The sequence below is a fragment of the Artemia sp. Qi Xiang Cuo genome, chromosome 20 (assembly GCF_049724085.1).
Source record: "Artemia sp. Qi Xiang Cuo chromosome 20, ASM4972408v1, whole genome shotgun sequence".
Classification (NCBI taxonomy): Eukaryota; Metazoa; Arthropoda; class Branchiopoda; order Anostraca; family Artemiidae; genus Artemia; species Artemia sp. Qi Xiang Cuo.
The window spans coordinates 53,103,125-53,128,263 of record NC_142813.1 but is presented as its reverse complement, the minus strand read 5'-3'; the positions used below and the strand labels follow the sequence as shown (position 1 = coordinate 53,128,263).

Sequence of the window (25,139 nt, the reverse complement as noted above, 5' to 3'; positions counted from 1 at the left end):
TTTGATCTGATGCCATTTTTGAGGGGTTTCAGGCTCTTTTTCGAAATCATCTACAATTTGCTTTCTTAATAAACCTTTACTATTAAGATTAACCGAAATAATAGTTACCATTCTTAAATCAACGTCAGATGGTAATTTTTCTCATTAGGCAGTTTTTTTTCAAAATGCGCGTTTCAACTTTTGGTTACTATTGGCTATGATTTGCTTTTTACTGGGTTGCAGGTGCAGCTTCAATCATGATAGAAGGCACAAAACCATGATTGGAAAAAACACCCGATACCTATATGCCCGATACGATACACACGATGACAATACGCCCGACACCGATACGCGCGATACCGATACGTCCGATACCACGTACAACCCTTCCCCAGGGACTATGGAGGGTCATATCATCATCAAAACGATATTTATAGGAACTTTGAACTATGTTGAACAACATGGCTATCTCAAAATATTTATAGGACGACTTAGGGGGGAGGGGCCTTTTGGGGAAGATGGCTAGCTGTCCTCCAATCTTTTTGGTCACTTAAAAAGGGCAATAGCAAATTTAATTTCCGTTCGAATGAGCCATTAAACACCTCTCCATGATGTTCTGGTCATTCGCTAGCCTTGGTAGAAAAAGAGACACATCAGTGCTACACATGCAAAAAAGTGATTTTTCTTAGGGTTCAAGATGGAGGACTGTAATTATCCTACAGAAGGTTTTCGACCATGCTGATTCCAATGGTGCACTATTTATTTCGTTCAAATGCCATTTCCGAGGGGTTTCAGATTCTTTTTCTAAATCACCATAAATTTGTTTTTGCAATACACTTTTACTTGTAAAATTAACCAAAACAATAGTTACCATTCCTGATTCAGTGTTAGATGACAATTTTTTCTCACCAGGCATTTTTTTAAACTCGTTTTCCACCTTTTGGTTACTATGGGCTGTGGTTCGCTCTTAACTAGGTTGCAGCAACTGCTGCAACCATTAAAGTTCAAAATTTTCTCTTAAAGATTTTCTCCATATATAAGTAAAACTATGGTTCTCCATAAGTCTTCAACTCCAACAATACGAGGGAAACCATCACACCCTTTAGCACCCATATTACGTTCTAAGTTCAATTAAATTTCTCCAAATGACGCAAAGTTATTGGATAAACCCTCGGTCTAAGGGTGCTCTAATATACAAAGAAAAGACTAGGCTGAGGACTTAAACACTTTGTTAAACACAGGGTTAAAACACTTTGTTTCTGATCAGCCCAAAACTCAGGTTCTATATTTCTTGGACCAAGGGGACCTTACCTTTGACCTTAGCTTATCAAGTGCCTTCAGAGGCACATAGGGTGTCACTGAAGAGCTTCCAATTATCTCTTAGATGAGCAGAGTATATATTTGCAATATGGGATAATGGTGATGTATATAAGATGCCTGGCTTGCTCCAAGGGATTTAAAAGCGTATATTTTGGCATTGTTCGTTGTCTTTTGCCCTTTAACTGTCACTGGATAACCATGTTAGGAAACCTGGCTGAAGAGGAACTTCTGTTTGATATGCACAATGACAAAATTTATATGATTGTTATTCTGTCCGACCATTTAGCATCTATCGCAGGCAGTAGTTTTCATATGCAGTGAGACGATTCCTCTTTACAGCATAAAACTTTAGAAACTCGGATGCATATGAACTGACAGAACGTTGCAACAGGGCAAATGTCATTTCAGCAATCATTTTATTGACAATCAGACTGGTGTAACTCGTTGGAATGGTTAGCTTGCCAAGGCATTACAAGTTCTCAGCTCTTTCTCAGAACTGATGCTGTATGTATGCTGTAGTCTGAACCGATGCTGTAGTCCTAATGTACCTGAAGTCGCTGTAGTCCTCTGTACCTGTAGAACCGATACTGTAGTCGTAATGTACCTGCAGTCACTGTTGTCCTATGTACCTGTAGAACTGATGCTGTAGTCCTAATGTACCTGAAGCCGCCGTAGTTCTATGTACCGGTAGAACCGATGCTGTAGTTCTAATGTACCTGAACTCGCTCTAGTCTTTTGTACCTGTAGAACCGATGCTGTAGTCCTAATGTACCCGTAGAACCGATGCTGCAGTCCTAATGTACCTGAGGTCGCTAGCTAATTCGATGGATCCCAAGACGGATTTTCATTAGCGAGTTGTTAGTTGACATTAGTCGGGCTACGTTTATAAGCAGCCTGGACTATTCAGCTCTATTGGCTAATTCAAACATTCTTACGTCTTGTTTTGATCTGCATCTAAAAGGCCAACATCATCTGCAAAGTCTAAATCCTGAACTAGCCTGCCTGCAATGCTGATCCCATTTCAAACAGTTGCCTAAATATGGAAACAACTGTAAATTATGAGTCAACAATGGAGCCCCATTGCAAAAGAAAACTTTCAAAAAAGTCTCGATTTGGGTGACAATGAGGCATGAAAGAGTACCAAATTCCTTTTTTCTGAACTATTTGAAACACACATCCGTAGGCTCCTCGTCCAAAAGGACCCTAAAGTAAAAAGAATCAGGTTAGAGACATTGCCCAAAATGGGACAAAAAATATTTTCTAATGACGACATAAAACTTATATCTGGAAGTTCTTGAGCAAAGGAGACGTCAATACAAAAGAAAGTACAAAAAAATTGGCTCGCCCAATAATGGACCAAAAATATTCTCTTTTTCAAAGCAACTCGAAAGTTACATTCCAGGAATCACACTACTTTTAATCTCTAACAGAGGGTTAACCTCTAGTAGAGGGGTAGCCTCTAACACACAAAATTTATTTTCGATTGAAGGTCTTGACCCCCTTAAAATGCACCAAAAAACTGTTAGTAATTTCAAGTAGCATGATTTTGATATTTTTAATGTGCCAAGTTGACCCTAATAGACATAAAAGGAAGGAAAACCGGTTTACCTGAAAAGGTCAAAACCTCTTCTTCCAAATTGCTTGAGAACAAAAACTGTGAGTACCAGGGAAAAGGGGATCCAATACAAAAACAATTCTTTTTTAGGGTTAAGCACAGACCTCCTACAGATTTGGGCTAAAATAGACCATAAAAAAAATATTTACTAGTGAGCCTGAAACTAAAAAAAATGAAGAAAAAAAAATCAAGATTTAGAGCCAATGGTCCTGAAAAAGAGTAAAAGAAACTTTTTCCCAATCGGGTTGAAAGTTATATCAGCCCAACTAGACATGGCAAGGTTTAGCTGTAAAAAAAAATGTTGAATTGACTTATAACAATGGAAAGAGGCCTAAATTTTGTTGTCTCCAATTGACTTCCAACTTACTGGACAAGTGAACAGCAAACACCGACTTAGAAGGACAATACATTTTGAAGCAACATTAAATTATATTGATTTTTGATACCCAAAAAATATCAACAATATTGCCTCAGATCAGCTTAAAACTTTCAAGATATGCATACTGGACTAAGGATATCTCAACTAGGATAATATATTTGAAAAAAACTTTTGGTTGTATTGAACGCCGAAAAAAAATACTTTAAATCTTAGAGGGCCAAGAGAAGACAGAATGAAGATAAGGAAAATGGAAAAAAGGATTGATCTGTCATGCCGAAATCTTTTTTAAGACAAGTATCTAATAAATAACCTAGACATGGTAGATCGAAACGCACTACCCATTGGACAAACGACATGAAAAAATTCTTTTAATAAAATGTTTGATCAAGATGTATCCATTTGCATGGATGTCTAAGATTGGATTCGGGATGGCTTCAGAACATAGATAACCAAAAATTATGAAGTTTTTGATCTGAATGACTCAGCATCTAAACACCCCAAATTTTGCAGTAAATATACAATTCAAAAAATTATACACAAAGAAAGTTACTGATCCAATATTGTGATAAAATGTTCAAATTTGGCCTTAAAATTTAGATTGTCGCCCCAAATTTCAGTTATTAAGCAGAAAAGCTGGAAACATCTTTACACACATTCTTAAAATTAGTTAATAATAAAACCACTTCACTTGGGGAAAAAAACAAGTAAATTATAAAAAATAACGCCTTCCAAAACAATAGTGTTTTTGAAGGCAAGTTAAATCATAGTAAAAAGCAAACTTAAAAAAAAGCAGAAATTAAAATGAAATAACAATCTCAAATTAAAAAATAACAATATAACTACCAATGAATAAATGAAACCTAAATCGAACAGAAATTAAGATGAAATAAACTTAAAACAAACAGAAGTCCCACAAATATGGGTGGAGCTGGGATGGAACAGAAGTGACAAAATCCAGATAAGCTAGACCTGGCAAAGCTAGCTCTTTTTTAGTATGTTCTTAATCACAAATATCATGTTACTAAAAATTATAAATATAATATTCACCAACATTATTTACCAGATAACAAAAATTAACCAACAAAACTATCAATAGTAAATAAATCCCAATTTTCAAAATAAAAATCTAAAAAAAAGGGAAAGAAACTACAATTAAGAAGCATAAAGACTCACGGAGAGGCTTGATGCATGCATAACTTACTGTGTTTGGGTCAATGAGTTTCATGAAGTTACCAAATTTATAGATTTAGACCAGATATTAAAAATCTCTAGCCAAGCACTTAGCTTATAAGTCAATGAAAATCCTTTTTACTGCAAATGCATTTTTCTCATACCAAGACTCTTTCAAGGTTGGAACCAGTTGGCAAATGACTTTTTTCCATACTCCTTGATGGTTCTACTAATACATCATAGCTTAAAGGGTTGAAGACCCTCCCAGACAATTACTGTGTTACAAAAAGTTTATTTTAAAGACAAGAATTATCCAGAAATGGTGAACTTGTAGCAAAAAATCTGTATGCATATATTTTGTGAGCCCTTTAACATCTTTTCTTTCTCTTTGTTAATCACTCAATACATTTAGAATAAATCACCCCCCCCCCCCAGGTTTTATACTCCCTCCCAAGATAAAACTTTTGGGTAAACTCATGGTAATTTGTAACATTCTTACTAATCTAATAACAAATGCTACACACTACATGAGAAAAATTCAAACTTTTGGACTTTCCAGACATCCAAATTCTTGACAAAAAGGCTGACCAACAGAATTACTCACCTTTTTTAATGAGAACGGGCTCAAGAAGGTAGACCGTGTCCATATTTTACAATAAAGACCAACTGAAGTTAGCTGTCGGGAAACAATTTATACTAGTGTGGTCAAAACAAGAAATCCTTAATCAGGAGCATATTTGGACAACTTTGACAAATTTAATTCACCAGAGAAGTAGATAATTATCCCTGCAAAATAGTATATCAGTTTTCTTATTGTTTACTACACAAAAAATTGATCAGCCAGTAAAAGCAAACCAAAAAAGATATTTTGGCATAGGATTTTGTGGTGAATTAATTAATTAATTAATTCTGCTTTACTGGACATCTTAATGAATAGACACAATCTTTTGGTTCATGTCATATTGATGACATAATTAAGCTTGGAAACTTGATTAAGCCATAAAAAGGACTTATTACAGTTTTTAATGTGTTTTACTGGTGATGGGATAACAACTAATTGGAATAAAGGAGAGGAAAAATCACAGATGTCCTCTGTCACTTGTGTTTTATTGAAAATTATATTGTATTTTGAACGGCATACTTAAATTTTTCAAAACACTGACAAAAAAGGAAAGATAAAATAAAATTCTTATTGCAATCAACATAACTGAAAAGGACTAATCTTTTTATATAACTACTATTGTTATACATAATTGTTTTACAATTTTATACATAAACAATAATAACTATAATTCTAAAAAATAAGCAAAATATATGTAGTTTTCAGTAATGCAAAAATGACACAAAAGCCTTTAGATGGTTTACAGTTACAGGAGAGGGCAGTGGCGAATCTTCTGTTTGTGTTAATTTCTGTTGATTTTAAGTTTGACTCTAGAACCCATTATAATTTCCACTCGTTTTAGAATTTCATCTAATTTAGGAATTAGTCTATATCAGTATCTATTATCTTTACATTTGATGTGATTATTTATTATAATTTTTGATTGTTTTGGGTTTCATTTATTTTTTCTTTTATTCTCCCAATGCTTTTGACCTCTCCCCACTTGTTAATTCAAATAAAACTATTGAACCAGAAACTAAGATGTCAAGAAAAGTTGTTTCCAGTATTGTATTAAAAAAGATAAGAGCACTAAATAACATGAAATCATTTTATTTTGTATATATATTGTTGGTTTTATTTAAATTTACTTTAGTAAATGTACTGATGATGGTCACTGTATATGTGATCAAAATATCCAGAATATTTTTATTGTTTTTTCACTGCCTGATAAAAGGAATTATTCTTATTTGAACTGTTATTTATCCTCATGGAAAGGCAGTGTGGTCTTTGAAAAACTTATGTTATATTTTTGACACTTTAAACTTTTTTTTGTGAATTTAAAGTTTGGGTCTCCTTGGTGTTGTGTGGAAAAAAAAATCATTTTGATAACCAAGACACACATGCTGTCTTTTGTTGGAGGTCAACATCCCTCTCTACATTCCCCAAAAGTTCAAACTTAATACCCTAGCCATTCTAGAGAGAGTTCAGGGTACTTGTCTGTTATAGCACTGACCACTCAAGTTATTCATCCATTGATGCATTGTAGAACTGGTTTCTTTCATTAGTTTATTTCATCTTAGCATTAGACAAGATAAAAAGAAGTAACAGAATAGATGGGAAATATATAATTTGGGCTATATATTTGCACATTAGGGGGTGGGGGTAAAGTATTTGGACAGTGTGAAGTTAGAAAACAATTCTTACTTCATAATACATAGAACAATTATATCTAAAGCATTTTGCAAGCAGACCCTCTGAACTTTACCCCCACCCTCCCCTAATGCGCAAATATATAGCCCAAATTTGTTTCTAAAGTATTATACTTTTATCATACTTAGGTATATTTCATTAGGATTAACCTAAATTCACTTCTTGAGTGGTCAGCACTATAACAACAAGTAGCAAATTCAGATAAGCCTTTTTGACTACCTGGATACATACAGTATCTTTTGATTTATTTCAATATACCTCTCAACATTCCCTGAAAATTTTAGCTTAACAACCTTACTGTTTCTCAGATATTGCAGTCATGCCATTTTGACAACCTGGATGTACATAGTGTCTTTTGCTTTTGTTTGACATCCCCACAAAATTTTCTGAAACTTTCAGCTTAATACCCTTAGCCAATCCTGAGTAGCTTCATCTTAATACCCTTAGCAATCCCACAGATACCACATAACTGTCAACACAATTTTGACAACCTTGATACACAAAGTATCTTCTAATTTAATTCACAATCCCCCTCAACATTCACTGACAGTTACAACTTAATATACTTAGCATTTTCTGAGGTATGGCAGATATGCTCTTAGACAATCTGGATTGACATGGTGTCTTTAGATTCAGTTCAACATCCCAATCCACATTTTCTTATATTTAAACTTAATACTCTTGGCTGTTCCTGAGATATTGCAGATACCCATTTCAACAACCAGAGTTTACATAGTGGTTTTTGATTAAGTTCAATATCCCCCTCAACATTCTCTGAAAGTTTTAACTTAATACTCTTAACTCTTCCTGAGGTACTGCACATACGTTGTTTTGGCAGGCTGGATGCATAAAGTATCTTTTGATTTAGTTCAACATACCCCTTAGCATTCCCTGAAAGTTTCCACTTAATACCCATAGCTGTTCCTGCAATCAATATGGAAATGTCTGCATATGCCCTTTTGATAACTTGGATGCACCAAATGTCTTTTGATTAAATATAACATTTCCTAAAATTTTCAACATAATAACCTTAGGCATTCCTGAGATATTGCAGATAGGCCTTTTTGACATCTTGTTTGCATTTAAAGTCTGTTCATTTAGTTCAACAATAGTAGCAGTAGTTGTATAGTAATATGATAGTAGAAGTAGCAAAAGCAGCAACAGTTGCAGTTGCAATCAGAATTGAAGTAGCAGTAGGAAGTAGTCAAAATCTAAGGAAGAGGGCATTTTTCTTTTTTTTTTGGTACCAGTGTACAATCACTCCTGTTCAGTAAGAAACACTATAAAATTCTTAAAACAAATTTAAAGAAATCCTAAAATAGTTAATAAAATTGATAGGTGCTTCACTTTACTCTCTCCGCCTAGAGCAAAAATATATAGTCCAAATTATAAACTCTCTGCAATATTCTGTTTCTTGATTTTGTTGATGTTGCTCATTTGCTTTTAAATCTGTTTAATAAGAGCACCATGTATGAAAGAAAATCTGAAAAACAGAAAAGTGATTTAAATACATTTAGAAGTGATAGAACTAAGTATTCTAGAATTTTTAAAGTTGCTTTCAGAATTTTACATTGCTTCCTTCTGAGGAGCAGTGACTGTAAACTACAACCTTTTTGTTCAATAAAAATGTAAAAAGGGCATTTTTCAATCAAATTACCCCAATCAATGGCTTTTTTGAATTTTAGGGGAGGATTGAATACAATTATAGGTAAAGGTAAAGAATTGTGCATCTTGAGAAGGAGACTCACTAGAACAAAAAAGACATTTTTAAATTGCTAATTTCATGTTCATTTTCATAGTTTGGTTTACATTTTTTTTCGATGAAAAAAGTAACATAATAATTGATGAAAACTTATTCTAAAACAGATAAAAAGGGAAAAAACAAGGAAAATTTTTCATTGACATGTGCTGCATATCATAAAGTAAGAGTTTCATCATTTTCTGGTAAGTTTCTTTATATAGCCTAAGGCTGTATGACAACATTAGGAGCAGGGAGGAATGGAGATGAATTGTCAAAAACAAAGGCCAAAACATGAAAATAAGCATACAGTTAGTGGTACAATTACAGTTTACAACATAATTTAGCTAGGATGAAAGTGAATATTTCACTTGATTCCTTTTTTATGCTATTTTATAGTACAATAATTGCTTCTGGGGGAAATTACATTTTGAGCCATGAAAGAACTAAAAGAGCTCAAAACAGCCCACAGTAACCAAAGCTTTATAAACATGTTCCTATATAAAAAAAGGTATTTATTTAGCCTTGTGTCACCAGATAAGGAGACAGGTTAAGAAAACAATTCTTACTTTAAAATATGTATAATGATCCTAGTTCTTATATTATCCAACGGGAGAACCTTTATCATCAAGTCTTTCCTCTAAAAATCCTTCTTTTTCCAGCTTAAGAGAAAATGTTTCCAAATATCACCACGTTTTTAATTCAATGCTTAAGTCTTTTGAAATTGCCGCTATAAACTGAAGAATGGAAAGACTTTGGAATTGTTTACCAGAAGAGGTGGGTATAAGTTTAGAATTGTGGCCCCTGATAAGGAGACATGTTAAGAAAACAATTCTTACTTTAAAATATGTATAATGATCCTAGTTCTTATATTATCCAAGGGGAGAACCCTTTATCATCAAGTCTTTCCTCTAAAAATCTTCAAAACAGAAAAAGTTTCCAAATATCACCACATTTCAAATTCAATGCTTAAGTCTTTTTAAATTGCTGCCTAATAAGTTCTTTTATAGATAGCATTCATGCTGGTCTTTTTATTTTATTTTTTTTTTTAAATAGCAGTGGCGAAGGGCGAATAGCAGAGGCGAAGGGTGAATAGCAGTGGCGTAAATACAAAATATTAATAGCAGTTGTTAGGTTAGGTTAGGTATTTAGGTAATTTCTATAATCTCAATATACCACTACTTTTTCTTTAAACACGTTTTTTGACACACGTGTTAAGCACGTGCTAAACGCCATCTATAAAACAACTTATTTGGCAGCAGTTTACAGCGGCAATTTCAAAAGACTTAAGCATTGAATTTAAAACGTGGTGATATTTTGAAACTTTTTCACTTTTGAGGATTTTTAGAGGAAAGACTTGATGATAAAGGTTCTCCCCTTGGATAATATAAGAACTAGGATCATTATACATATTTTAAAGTAAGAATTGTTTTCTTAACATGTCTCCTTATGAGGGGGCCAAGGCTAAATAAATACCTTTTAATTAAATATTTTAGTTTGTATTTTGCTTAGGTTAGAAGCTGTTTAATTTAATGTATTCTGGGGGGGGCCTGATTTCCATAATTATATGTTGTAGTTTCCATAATTATGTTACTAAAGTGTTTTATTTTCATCACACTTAGGTACATTTCATTAGGATAAACCTAACTTCATTTCTTGAGTGCAATGAGTAAAAGAGATAAGTACCATTTTTTCTCAAAACAATTTTTTTACATGTTTTTAAACTTTTGTTTACTATGGATTAGTTTACCTGTTTGGATTGCATTAAAGGCATGAAATGGAAGGTATAAATTTACAACTAGTCCTAGTCATAAGGAGAAATGTTGAGAAGACAATCCTTACTTTGTAATATGTATAATGATCCCAGTTAACATATTATCCAAAGGGAGAACCTTTACCCTCACTTCTTTCCTCTTTTTTTTAATTTTGTCAGCTTAAAAGAAAAAAAAATACAAAAAAAGCCATGCTTCCAATAAAATGTTTTATATGTTTGAAATTTGTGCTATACGTTTTTTTTATAGATGGCATTTGTCTTGGCCATTCTAGTTTGTTTTTTTATTTTTTTTTTTTTTTATTTAAAATACAGCTATAAGACATTCATGAATATCTCTGGACCTATATATTAACAGAGTATATACCCCACCCCCCTAATGTGAAAATATATAACCAAAATTGCATCCTGAATCTAAATGCAACCTCCATTTGCATCACAAATGAATATTACCCCTCCCCCCATGACGTCCAAATATATACCCTAATTTGGATATATTTAGGGGTTGGGGTAAAGTTCATTTGGTTATATTTAGATCTAGAATGCAACTTTGGGTATATACTTGCACATTAGGGGGTGGGGGTATATACTCAGTGAATATATAGGTTCTAAGACATTCTTGAATGTCTTGGAACTGAATTTTAATTTATTTATTTTTAAACAAAACTAGAACCAGAAAGATAAATGCCATCTGTAAAAATAATTTATTGTACAAATTTCAAACATACAAAACATTTTATTGGAAGCATGGCTTTTTCCTATTTTTTAAGTTGGAAAAAGAAGGAAAAAAGTGAGAATTGTGGTTCTCCCCTTGGATAATATGTTAACTAAGGTCATTATATATGTTATAAAGAAAGAATTGTTTTCTTAACATGTCTCCTTATGACTAGGACTAGTTGTAAATTTATACAAAATGGCATTTCTCCTTGGAACAATTATTGAAATATAAAAGAGCATAAGAAAAGGCATCAAGTGATGTGTTCACTTTCATCCTAGCTAAATTGGTAAATATTTACCAAATCATATTATTGAGTTAGGAATAAAGTGAATACACCACATGATGCCTTTTTATGCTTTTACAAATATAATAGTCATTTTTGTTGGAAATGAATTTGAGCCCCCACCCCTATATATACCCATTCAGGGTATATAATTTGCACATTAGAAGGGTGGGGGGGGACAGTTTAAACTTACCTCTCATTAACATCAGAGATAAAATTTATCCCTACCCCCCTTAATGTGCAAATATATACCCTGAATTGTATAAATATGGGTGGGGTAAAATTCATTTCCAACAAAAATGATTATTATATTTGTAAAGAGCATAAAAAAGGCATCGAGTGGTAAAGCCTATTAACTTTATTTGTAACTCAATAATATGATTTGGTAAACAGCCTATTTACCGCTAAATTATGTTGTAAACAGCAAATTCACCAAATTAGCAATCTAAAAACGAACCTATTTTTCTTCTAGCATTACCTTCTGAAGAAGCCAAATTTTTATCCTTAACTGCTACTACACTCTACACTTATGATACTGCAGTGTTTTCTCATGAAGAGTGGGCTAGTAGTTCTTAAGGATCACCACTATATCTATGCAATACGAGGGAGGAGGCTCGGATGCAGCTATGAGCTACTGGAATTCAGAGATCTCACTGAATAGAAGTTTTTGACCAAAAGGAGGGACAGCTCACCTAATGTAGTGACAAATTAAGTGGCAATCTGATCTGAGAGATTTGAGTCTCCTCTTGACAGCAATGTCAGTTGAGACTTCTTTCAATATGACTAATTTTCTTCCTTCTCAGCACAACGCCATTAGCTGCAAATACTTTCAATACAGCAATAATTAATACAACTCAGCTTCAATCTAAAAAAGAACAGACAATCTTCCTTAGCAGTTTTTTTTTTTATAACACGGACATTGCACAGATTCATCATTTCTTTTCTCAAATTTTCATACTCCTTACATTCAACAACATAATTGAAAATACTTTCTATCTCACTACAATTATCACACTGAGGACTATCAGTTTTGCCTATGATAAACAACCTATGCTTAATACCTACATGGGTCAACCAAAAACGGAACATTAAGCAACCATATTTTCTTTTCAATTTACTATAATTTTTCATACCACAGCCAGGCGTCTTTTTTTGGGAAAGAGCTATATTACTGCTATTATGCCTCATTTCTTCAGAATGTATTCGGTAAATCTTTCTAACCATCTCTCTAAGCTGTTTGTATGTTTCTGTGGGGGGTGTATGTGTCATATTTTGTGCTGTCAGTGTGGTACATTTGTCTGGTTTTTCATTACCCGCCACCCCCACATGGGCTGGACACCACAAAAATTGTATCACTATCCCTTTCTCAACAATCTTCAGAATTGAACTATAACTCTTATGGCCTCATCATTTTGTTTTTTTGGAAAATTCTTTAGGGACTGGAGGGCAGATTTTGAGTCACTGCATATGAGGAACTTAGATTGGTTTTCATCAATTTCACTAGTTTTCCTCAGTACCCATTCTAGCGCACTTTCAATTACTTTTATTTCTGCCTCAAACCAGTTGATTCTTTACTTAGTGACTTTGTTATCACTGTATTAAATTCTGGAACCACTGCTGAACAATCCACTTCTAAACCATTTATTTTTGAACCATCTCTATATATTTTAACATATTCTTGATACTTGCTATTCAAAACTGAGAGGAATTCATATCTCATTATTAGGCGGTTATTTTCCATTTTTTCCCTGTGATCAATCTGACACTCAATCTGAACCCAATCCCAGGGGGGAATTTTTGGTGGTTTTTCATAACGTAGCATTTGGGTAATAGGTACTTCTATACCTTCCTAAGTTAGTAGTTCTTCAAATTTTTCAAAAGGATTCAGATGTTTCCTTTTTCTATGGTGATTTCTAGTGTGGGTCAGACCAGGTTTAATTATCAATTTCTTAACTGGGTGATTAAAATCTGCTTTGCATAAATGGTTCATGTACACTATAAGTGTTTTTTCCCGTATTGTGTTGAGTTTCTCCACACCAGACTCACCCAGGAGAAAAGGAATTGGGGTGCTCTGGTGAGCTCCAAATGCTAATCTTAGAGCTATATTCTGTATTGTATCAAGTTTTCTGAGAGTAGATTCTGGGGCAATGCTGTATATCAAACTCCCATAATCAATTTTAGGTCTTAATTATTTGATATAAAATTGTCTTGCTGTAACTATGTTGACACCATGCTTCCCACATGAAAGCATCTTCATCAAATTCAGTCGCTTTGCACAGGATTCTTTTAGATATTTGACATGTTGACTAAATTGAAGTTTATCATCAATGTGTATTCCAAGGATGTTATGACAATTGGTTACAAGCAGTTCCTCTCCAAATAGAGTAAGTAGGGGAGGTCTAATATTCCTCTTAGAAGTGAACAACATAACTTTAGCTTTAGATGGTTCAAAATCAAGATCTATTCCTAGGGACCATACCTCTATTTGGTCTAATGTTTCTTGGATAACTTTTTCTGCTTCTTCCACTGTGTTTTGGATTGTCCAAGTATTATTATCATCTGCAAAGATTCCTCCTTTGCAGTTATTGTCTTCTAGAGGGATCTGAAATTCTCCAACATTATAATAGTCTGGTCCAAGAACACTGCCTTGTGGAACACCTCTTTCCACCTGAATTTCCTTTGATCCTTCTTGTCCTACAGTCACAGCAATTTTTCCATCTGACAGGTAACTCAGTGTGAATTTAATCAAATTTCCATAATTTTTGCTTTAGATAAACCTTTTAGTATCTGTATGTGAACCAAATTATCAAAAGCTCCTTTAACATCCAAGAACACTGCAATCATTACTTTGCCATTATCAAGTGCATCACTAATTGTCTCTCTGCATCCTGATCAGGTTATCTACTGTATTTCTCTCTCTGCAAAAACCTGTCTGAATATCCTGCAGCAGGTTAGCTTCATCTATTGCAAATCTCAGTCTTACCTTCACTAGCTTTTCATATATCTTACCTCCAACTGGGAGCAGAGTTATAAAACGATGATTTTCTACTTTGTATGGTTTATTTGGTTTTGAGATAATGATAGATGTGGCATTCTTCCAAATTGTAGGGAAATTGCCCTCCTTCCACAATTTGTTGATGAGCTGTAGCAGAATATATTTCCATTTATCAGTCAACCTTTTAAAGAAAACAGGGTAATGTTGTTGGTGCCAGATGAATTCATCCACAAAATTTCTATCCACAAAATTTCAATTGTATGAAATTTTTAATTCTGAAGCTTCCGTCTCCGTATTTTCAAACCTTTTTCCTCTTCATAAGTTTTCTTGTTCAAGGATACTAAAATTAATACAAACTATGTGGATTTTATTTTTCACTTTTTTACATGATGATAAATTCTACCCGGGTTTTTTAGCTCTTCTGACTTGTCACTTATTTTCTGAGAAATCTGGTGCTGCATTTTTGTTACTTCCATAACCTAAATAGATATTGTTATACCTTAGATAATTTCGGAGACCACACTGCCTTCCCATGACGATAAAATAAAAGCCCAAAATAGGGATAAAATTCTTTTTAATAAACAGTGTAAGAAAATTCACAAAAAATACCAGATATTTCGGTCGCATATACAGTGACCGTGTTTTACTGCTGATGACGGTCACTGTATATGTGACCAAAATATCTGGTATTAAAAAGTATTTTATCCCTATTTTGGACTTTTATTTTATTGTTATACCTTCCTTAGACCTTATATTCTCTTGTGCCTTCGGAGGCACCCAGGGTATCGACCGAAAGAGGCCAGTCGTCCTTCAAATGGGCTGCTACCATAACGTCTACCCAATGGGGTTGTACGGACGTATTTGCGTTAAGAAGGTCCCTCTAATATGTTCAGCGTAGTGTTTTCTTTGGCTTTCCCTTCACCACGTTCCCGTTTGTTTCCACTGGAGGATGGACTCTGGTGTTCAGTCGTCTTTTGTTCGTACAACAAGTCCCAAGTATGGAAGCATCAAGAATACCAGTTTTATTTGATTAGTTAAGGTAAGTCAAGAAGGTAAATCATAGGGGTTTGAAAGTGGGCAACACTCGGAATAACCACATCAATTAGTTACAAATCTAACCCAAGACAAGGTATTTTGCAATTATTTCTTAAAGAAGGATCAGTGCCCCTTGGATCTCGGACGAATCTTAAACTTGAATAAAAAAAAGTTCCTGGATTGAATTTCCCTCGACTGGAAAAATCTCTAAATTTCTGTCTGCCTAATAATACTCCTTTTTCCTTAGTCTCTCTGTATAACATCAAGACCATCATTTGTATTTACATCGGGGAAAGGTTTAGGTAGGTAAAGGATAAGTAAAATATAGGGTTCTCCTCTTGGATTCAGGCTTCAGTATAACGTTAGAATGATCCAAGTAGGGGGTACGCAAAACTGGATTCCAGGGAATTCCAATTTCTGGGTGTGACACCTATTACAAACACTAAGCTAAAGTTTCAAAAAATACTAGGCTGAAAAAAGGGAGGCACAAAAGCTCTTATAGCTTTTAACCCTTGTTTTAGGTTTTTTCCACCTAAACCTTAGGCAATTTGAAGCTTATTCCACAAATGTTATGTTTCTGGGACGAAGCTCATTGGAGTTCTTAAATTTCATTGACTTACTTTGACTTATGTCTCCTGCCGGGCGCTGCTCGGCGTAGAGAGTGACGTCTGCCTCCTCCATCCACTTCGGTCCATGGCAAGCGTTTGCACATCGCTCAACCTGATATTTGTCATCGCCAGGAACTTGGACAGGCTGTCAGACCATCGTTTCTTCGGTCGGCCACGAGGTCTCTTCCAACCGGCTTTGACAGGGTCGAAGTCATGGATCGTTATCGCAGGTATGTGTGGAGGCATTCGAAGTAGGTGTCCGAACCATCGTAGTGTTCGCTCGGCTGCTTGGGTCGAAAACCGAGACTGCTTGGTGAACTACAGCAGCTTTTCATTGCTGACAAAGTCGAACCATCGTAGACCTTTGATCCTCCTCAGGATCTTCGAATGAAAGACATCAATTGCCTTGAGGGTTGCGGCTGAAGCTTGCCACGTCTCAGCTCCATAGAGCATCACAGAGCCGACGAGGGCGTTGAAAATCCGCAGCTTCGTTGTGCGACTGATGTTCGGTTTTCGCCAGAGGTGACGGTTCAGTCTGCCCATGGCAGAAGACGCTTTGGATATTCTCGCTTGCAGTTCAGAAAGAAGTGAGCCATCTGAAGAAATTATGGAGCCCAGGTAGGTGAACCTTTGGACAACTTCGATGCTAGTGGTGCTATCCAGGCTAACTGAAGGATTGGCAGCAGGAGAGGATGGGTCAATGGCCATAATTTTCGTTTTAGTCCAGTTTATCTGCAGTCCTACTTTTGCAGCCTCTACTCGTAGGATTCGAAGCGCTTCCAGCAACTGCTCCATGGAGTCCGCCAGAATGGCCAAGTCATCGGCAAAATCAGCATCTTTACTTACACAGACCCAGCCTTACTAAAAGGAAATATGCAGACAAAACTACGAGACCAGCCACCAAGCAGGATAAATTCAAACAAAAATCTTGAGTTATTTACAAGGGTGTTCTCCACCCTTTTTCTATCCTCTAATCAATTTTAATTAGATCACGTATCTTAACTAATCAGAAAGGATCCAAGGGTTACCTCAAACCATCCATAAGGCTCAAATCTTTAATAAATCAATTGACAAGTTTTGAAGGGGAAAATATTGCTCTAACTAAAATTAGGGCCAAATGGGCTCAAAAGATTTAATTGTTAACTTAATTCAACACAGAAATAGGATCTTTTGTGTTAGACCAAGTAACAGAAATTTTTTAGTTTCTCAACTTTATCTAAGTATTACATTCAGAGGAAATTTAGACAGGCTAGTTGTAGCTATTATGCTAGTTAAAGAGAAGTTCACTTACTCATTTCCTAGTTCCAGAGGTAAGACTACCCTTAATTTTTGTTAATTATGTTTTATTTGCTCAGCTTTGTTTTTCGTTCTTAACTGTCATTCGCTCTAGACTAGTTTTTGTGCAATCCCCTTTCTAATATTTTGGCCAATCATAGTAGTTCACTTAAAATAGTAATTCCTTTTTCTTAATATGTTTAAATAAACATGTTATGGTGCAATTCCGCCTTTTATTGTGCATAATAATGTTGACTTGCTGGTCATGTGATTTTTAGCAGTCACTGATGTCTAAACTTGAAATAAAGGCAGCTATCCCAGGTTTATGGCGATATAAATTATAGTAACAAAAATTTAAGTTAAGTTATGCAGCCCAGTGGGGTTTACCTTATTGGGCTAAAAATAATTTGAAATGGTTTGCTGAGTTTACACAATTTAGGGTTTTTGTTACATTTACAGAAATTACACAAATAAAGGCTTTCTCACACAAAGTGCTGTTTAAATCTGAGCGTGGAATTTTTATTTTAAAAAACCTAAATAGCTTAGCTAAAGAGGTTCAGATGAACTTTTCGAATTCAAACATGTCTGAAGATGATCTACCAAAAGTGTTGTTTTAATAGGAGCTTGTAATTTTCATTTTCAAGCCTGAATAGCATAGCTAAGGAAGTTTAGATAGTTTACCTGAATTAAAACATGACTGATGGTGCAGCTCTTTGAATTACAGCTTGGAAGTTTCATTTTAAAGCCTGAATAGCTTAGCTAAAGAGCTCTAGATAATTTTCGTGAATTCAAACAAGACTGAAGATGCTGTAACCCGGACCCTGTTTGAATTACAACTGGGAAATTTCATTTCAAAGCCTGAATAACGTAGCTAAACAGTTTTAGATATTTTTTGTAAGCCCAAACTAGACTGAAGATACTATAACACTGGCTCTTTTTGAATAACAGCTTGGAATTTTCATTTTGAGGCCTACATAACGTAATTTCAGAGCTTGAGATGAATTTTCGCAAATTCAAAGAAGACTATAGATGCTGTAACGCAGTCCTTGTTGGAATTCTAGTTTGGCAATTTCATTTTGAATCCTGAATAGCGTAGCTAAAGAGGCTTAGGTAGTTTTCATATATTAAAACAAGACTGAAGTTTGAATCAAGGCTTGGAATTTTCGATTTTGAAGCCTGAATAGAGCAGATTAACAGCTTTAGATAGTTTTTTGTGTACAAAAACAAGACTGAGAATGCTGTAACACAAGCCCTGTGCTTCTAAAGCACTGTTTCAGAGCTTTAGATAATTTTAATGAATCCGGGTTGCAGTGGTAGCTAGTAACATAGTGGGGGACGACACACATCTCAACGCTTTAGATGAGTTTCTGCAAATTCAAAGAAGAATGAAGATGCTGTAACACAGTCCTTGTTTGAATTCTAGTTTGGCAATTTCACTTTCAATCCTGAATAGCATAGCTAAACTGCTTAGGTAGTTTTCATAAATTAAAACAAGACTGAAGATACTGTAACACATGCTATGTTTGAATCACAGCTTGGAATTTTGATTTTGAAGCCTGAATAGAGCTGTTGCTGTTCAAAGTTGATCTTCAAAGATTAACAGCTTTAGATAGTTTTTCTTGTACAAAAACAAGACTGAAGATGCTGTAACACAAGCCCTGTGCTTCTAAAGCACTGTTTCAGAACCTTAGGTAATTTTCAGGAATCCGGGTTGCAGTGGTAGCTAGTAACCTAGTGAGAGACAAACACATCTCATACTAAGAAATACATTAACCCATATGTCCTAAGAATATTTTCAGATCGAAAAACAAGGTACACTAATTGAACTGCCAAAAAAATATGTTGGCTTTAAAAACTAGAAAATTGGCTTGAACTGCAACATTTTGCATCAACAGCATCTTTTTGTTCTAACAAGACTGAAAATGCTGTAATACAGGTCCTATTTATAGAAATTTCATTACAAAGCCTGAATAGGTTAGCTAAAAGACTTTAGATTATTTTCGTGAATCAAAACTAGACAGGAGATGCTCTAACACAGGCCTTGTTTGAATCAGAGCTTGGAATTTTTATTTCGAAGAATGAATACCGCAGTTTCAGAACTTTAGATGAGTTTTCAAAAATTCAAAGAAGACTGAAGATGCTGTAACACAGGCCTTGTTTGAATCACAGCTTGGAATTTTGATTTTGAAGCCTGAATAGAGCAGATAAAGAGCTTTAGATAGTTTTCATGAATTCCATTAAGATTGAAGATGCTGTAACACTGGATCTGTTTGAAATACATCTTAGAAATTCCAATTTGAATACTGAATTTCGTAGCTAGAGCTTTAGATAACCTTCTTGAATTAAAACAAGTATGAAGATGATGTAAAATAGGCCCAGTTGAAAATTATAGCTTGAAAATTTCATTTTGAAACCTGAATAATGCAGCTAAATAGGTTTAGATAGTTTTCATAAATTAAAACAAGACTGAAGATGCTGTAACACATGCCCTGTTTGAATCACAGCTTTGAATTCTGATTTTGAAGCCTGAATACAGTAGATTAACAACTTTAGACAGTTTTTGTGTACTAAAACAAGACTGAAGATGCTGTAACACAAGCCCTTTCTTTCTAAAGGCCTGTGCCAGAGCTTTAGATAATTTTCATGAACCCAAGTTGCAGCGGTAGATATCAGAGGCAATGCTGTAGCGGTGCTTATAGTAAAGGCCATACGGCTCCAATGTTTTATTATTTATTAATCTTTTTTTTCCCAGAGGCACCACATATGGAAGCGGTCTTCATAGAAACTTCAAAGGGGGTTCATTCAATTGGAAATGGAGAGTTCTAGTGTCCTTTTTAATAGTCAAAAATGATTGGAGGGCAACTAGCCCCCTCCACGCCCATCATTCCCCCAAACACATCCAATCATAATTTTGAAATAGCCATTTTGTTCAGCATAGTTGATTTCCAGTGAAAATATATTTTTGAGGAGGACACTCCCCCACAACCCTCAGGGCAAGGGTTTTAAGTTATACCCTGGGGGCATATAAGGTTTTTATAGAAGGCGTTGTTGTAGAAACGTCAGAACAGGCTCATTCAATTAGAAATTCAAAGGGCTAGTGCCCTTTTTAATAGTCGAAAGTGATTGAAGGGCAACTAGCCCCCCCCCCACACCCATCATTTCCCAAAACAAATCCAATAAAAATTTTCAGGTAGCCATTTTGTTCAGCGTAGTTGATTTTCAGATAGAAAACATGTTATTTTGGAAAATAAAGCGTTGTTGTAGAAAAATCAAAAAAGGCTCATTAAATTGAAAATTCAAAGGGATAGTGCCCTTATTAAAAGTCGAGTAATTGGAGGGCAACTAGCCCCCCCCCCCCTACGCCCATCATTCCCCCAAACACATCCAATCAAAATTTTGAGATAGCCATTTTGTTCAGCATACTTAATTTCCAGATAGAAAATATGTTTATGAGGAAGACAATCCCCCACAACCCTCAGGGCAAGGGTTTTAAGTTATGCCTTAGGGGCATATAAGGTTTTTATAGAAGGCATTGTTGTACAAACTTCAAAAAAGGCTAATTCAATTAGAAATTCAAAGGGCTAGTGCCCTTTTTAATAGTTGAAAGTGATTGGAGGGCAACTAACCCAACCCCCCACACACCCAAACACATCCAATCAAAATTTTGAGATAGCCTTTTTGTTCAGCATTGTTGATTTCCAGATAGAAAATATATTTTTGAGGAGGACTATCCCCCACAACTCTCAGGGCAAGGGTTTTAAGTTATGCCCTGGGGGCATATAAGGTTTTATAGAAGGCATTGTTGTAGAAACTTCAAAATAGGCTCATTCAATTGGAAATTCAAAGGGCTAGCGCCCTTTTTAATAGTTGAAAGTGATTGGAGGGCAACTAGCCCCCCCTATGACCATCAGTCCCCCAAACAAATCCAATCAAAATTTTGAGATAGCCATTTTGTTCAGCGTACTTTATTTCCAAATAGAAAGTATTTTTTTGAAGAAAAAACTCTCTCAAAACCCTTAGGGTAGGGGTTTAAAGTAGTGCCCTGAAGGAATATAAGGTTTTTATAGAAGGCGCTGTTGCAGAAACTTCAAAAAAGGCTCATTTGATTGGAAATTCAAAGGGCTAGTGCCCTTTTTAATAGCCAAAAGTGATTGGAGGGCAACTAGCACCCCCCCCCCACTCCTATGCCCATCATTCCCCCAAACACATCCAATCAAAATTTTGAAATAGCCATTTTGTTCAGCATACTTGATTTCCAGATAGAAAATATGTTATTGAGGAAGACAATCCCCCACAACCCTCAGGGCAAGGGTTTTAAGTTATGCCTAGGGGGCATATAAGGTTTTTATAGAAGGCATTGTCATAGAAACTTCAAAAAAGGCTCATTCGATTAGAAATTCAAAGGGCTAGTGCCCTTTTTAATAGTCAAAAGTGATTGGAGGGCAACTAACCCCCCCCCTCTCCCATGCCCATCATTCCCCCAAGCACATCCAATAAAAATTTCGAGATAGCCTTTTTGTTCAGCATAGTGATTTCCAGATAGAAAATGTATTTTGAGGACACTCCCCCACAACCCTCAGGGCAAGGGTTTTAAGTTATGTCCTGGGGGCATATAAGGTTTTTATAGAAGGAGTTGTTGTAGAAACTTCAAAACAGGCTCATTTGATTGGAAATTCAAAGGGCTAGCTTCCCTTTTAAGAGTCAAAAGTGATTGGAGGGCAACTAGCCCTCCCCACCCCACTCCCATCATTTCCCCAAACACATCCAATCAAAATTTTGAGATAGCTATTTTGTTCAGTATAATTGATTTCCAGATAGAAAATATGTATTTAAGAAAGACACTCCCCCACAATCCTCAGGGCAAGGGTTTTAAGTTATGTCCTGGGGGCATATAAGGTTTTTAAAGAAGGTGTTGTTGTAGAAACATCAAAAAAGGCTCATTCGATTGGAAATTCAAAGGAGTAGTGCCCTTTTTAATAGTCAAAAGTGATTGGAGGGCGACTAGCCCCCCCCCTACACCTGTCTTTCCCCCAAACACATCCAATAAAAAATTTTGAGATAGCCATTTTGTTCAGCATACTTTATTTCCAGATAGAAATTATGTTTTTGAGGAGGACAATCCCCCACAACCCTCAGGGCAAGGGTTTTTAATTATGCCCAGGGGGAACATAAGGTTTTTATAGAAGGTGTTGTTGTAGAAACTTCAAAAAAGGCTCATTCAATTGGAAATTCAAAGGGATAATGCAATTTTTAATAGTCAAAAGTGATTGGAGGGCAACTAGCCCCCCCCATGCCCATTTTCCCCCCAAACACATCCAATCAAAATTTTGAGACAGCCATTTTATTAAATGTAATTTTAAGTTCTGAAAATTAAGTCTTTGAGGATGACAACTCCCCCATAACCATCAGGGCAAGGGTTTTAAGTTATGCCCTGGGGGCATATAAGGTCTTTATAGAAGGCTTTGTCATAGAAACTTCAAAAAAGGCTCATTTGATTAAACACATCCAATGAAAATCCACTTTAAAGTGATTAGAGGGCAACTAGCCCCCCCCCCCCACCCATCATTTCCCCAAACACATCCAATCAAAATTTTGAGAGAGCCATTTTGTTCAGCGTAGTTGATTTCTGATAGAAAATATATTTTTGAGGAGGACACTCCCCCACAACCCTCAGTGCAAGGGTTTTAAGTTATGCCCTGGGGGCATTTAAGGTTTTTATAGAAGGCGTTGTCATAGAAACTTCAAAAGAGGCTCATTTGATTAGAAATTCAAAGGGCTAGTGCCCTTTTCAAATTTGTGCTACAAATTTTTTTTATAGATGGCATTTTTCTTGGCCATTCTAGTTTCTTTTTTTTTAATTTAAAATACAGTTCTAAGACATTCATGAACATCTCTGGACCTATATATAAACAGAGTATATACCCCCACCCCCCCTTATGTGAAAATATATACCCAAAATTGCATCCTGAATCTAAATATAACCTTCATTTCCATCACAATGAATGGTACCCCTACCCCCATGACATCCAAATATATACCTTAATTTGGATATATTTAAGGGTTGGGGTGAAGTTCATTTGGTTATATTTTGATCTAGAATGCAATTTTGGGTATATACTTGCACATTAGGGGGTGGGGGTATATACTCAGTGAATATATAGGTTCTAAGACATTCTTGAATGTCTTGGAACTGTATTTTAATTTATTTATTTTTAAACAAAACTAGAACCAGCAAGACAAATGCCATCTGTAAAAATAATTTATTGTACAAATTTCAAACATATAAAACATTTTATTGGAAGCATGGCTTTTTCCTATTATTTTTAAGTTGGTAAAAGAATGTAAAAAGAGGAAAGAAGTGAGAATTGTGGTTCTCCCCTTGGATAATATGTTAACTAAGGTCATTATATATGTTATAAAGAAAGAATTGTTTTCTTAACATGTCTCCTTATGACTAGGACTAGTTGTAAATTTATACCAAATGGCATTTCTCCTTGGAACAATAATTAAAACATAAAAGAGCATAAGAAAAGGCATCAAGTGATGTGTTCACTTTTATCCTAGCTAAATTGGTAAATATTTACCAAATCATATTATTGAGTTAGGAATAAAGTGAACACACCACATGATGTCTTTTTTTATGCTTTTACAAATATAATAGTCTTTTTTGTTGGAAATGAATTTGAGCCCCCACCCCTATATATACCAATTCAGGGTATATTTTTGCACATTAGAAGGGTGGGGGGAAAGTTTAAGCTTACCTCTCATTAACATCAGAAATAAAATTTACCCCTACCCCCCCCCCCTAATGTGCAAATATATACCCTGAATTGTAAAATATGGGTGGGGTAAAATTAATTTCCAACAAAAATGATTGGTAAAGTTCTACCAAATCATATTATTGAGTTAGGACTAAAGTGAATAGGCTGCACCATTTGATGCCTTTTTTATGCTGATTACGAATATGATAATCATTTCTATCGGAAATGAATTTCAGCCCCCCCCCCCTATAAATGCCAATTCTGGGTTGGGTTCGGTAGATATCGGGGGGGGGGGGCTGAAATTCATTTCCGATAGAAATGATTATTATATTTGTACTTTACCAAATGATTATTATATTTGTAAAGAGCATAAAAAAGGCATCGAGCGGTATAGTCTATTAACTTTATTTGTAACTCAATAAAATGATTTGGTAAATAGCCTATTTACTGCTAAATTATGTTGTAAACAGCAAATTCACCAAATTAGCAATCTAAAAATGAGCGTATTTTTCTTCTAGCATTACCTTCTGAAGAAGCCAAATTTTTATCCTTAACTGCTACTACACTCTACACTTATGATACTGCAGTGTTTTCTCAAGAAGAGTAGGCTAGTATTTCTTAAGGATCACCACTATATCTATGCAATACGAGGGAGGAGGCTCGGATGCAGCTATGAGCTACTGGAATTCAGAGATCTCTCTAAATAGAAGTTTTTGACCAAAAGGAGGGACAGCTCACCTCTTGTAGTGACAAATTAAGTGGCAAGCAACAATGAGTTCAATGTTTTTGAATTTATATAAGATAGTTCCTGCTATCTATCAACACGATTAAAACAGAGAAAATCCCAATCATATAGAGATGGATTCAACTTTTGACTTTAAGGCTGCGTCAGACCACACGTAAAAACTAAAGAAAGAAAAACGTCAACACCACTTGGCGTTTGGCATTTTTCCAGCTTCTCAGTTGTGTTTTTTTTTTAAATATGGTATCAAATATTATTACTATAGTAGTTCTGCCAGTTACACTAATTACAGTGAATTTGCTTTTCTATTACGCAAATTAAACGCCAGTTGGTTGATGTCATTGCTGGTTTTACAAATGAGTCTAGTACTAGTTTCCAATTTCAGAAGTTATCCAACTATGAAGGTCTAAATCGGGTCAAAACGTCCCAAATTCTCGTA

The 25,139-nt window shown here is 35.1% G+C and overlaps 1 protein-coding gene across 8 annotated transcripts in view; it reads right to left on the bottom strand.

The window, feature by feature from the left end:
* Positions 1 to 24,801, bottom strand: part of LOC148940354 (uncharacterized) — a 47,860-nt gene extending 23,059 nt beyond the window's left edge. For 2 of the 8 annotated variants that reach the window (XM_089105903.1, XM_089105910.1), the window contains exons 1-3: positions 24,697 to 24,801; positions 11,977 to 12,149; positions 5,068 to 5,249 (exon numbers count right to left, since the gene is read on the bottom strand). In XM_089105903.1, coding sequence (XP_088962029.1) covers positions 5,068 to 5,110 — 43 coding nt within the window. In that variant the 5' untranslated portion in view covers positions 5,111 to 5,249; positions 11,977 to 12,149; positions 24,697 to 24,801. Of the gene's footprint in view, positions 1 to 5,067; positions 5,250 to 9,081; positions 9,174 to 10,262; positions 10,323 to 10,354; positions 10,484 to 11,299; positions 11,320 to 11,762; positions 11,932 to 11,976; positions 12,150 to 24,696 lie in introns of those variants that run through there. The other 6 variants (XM_089105905.1, XM_089105907.1, XM_089105908.1 and 3 more) reach the window with 6 other exon arrangements.
* Between the last annotated feature and the right edge of the window lie 338 nt (positions 24,802 to 25,139).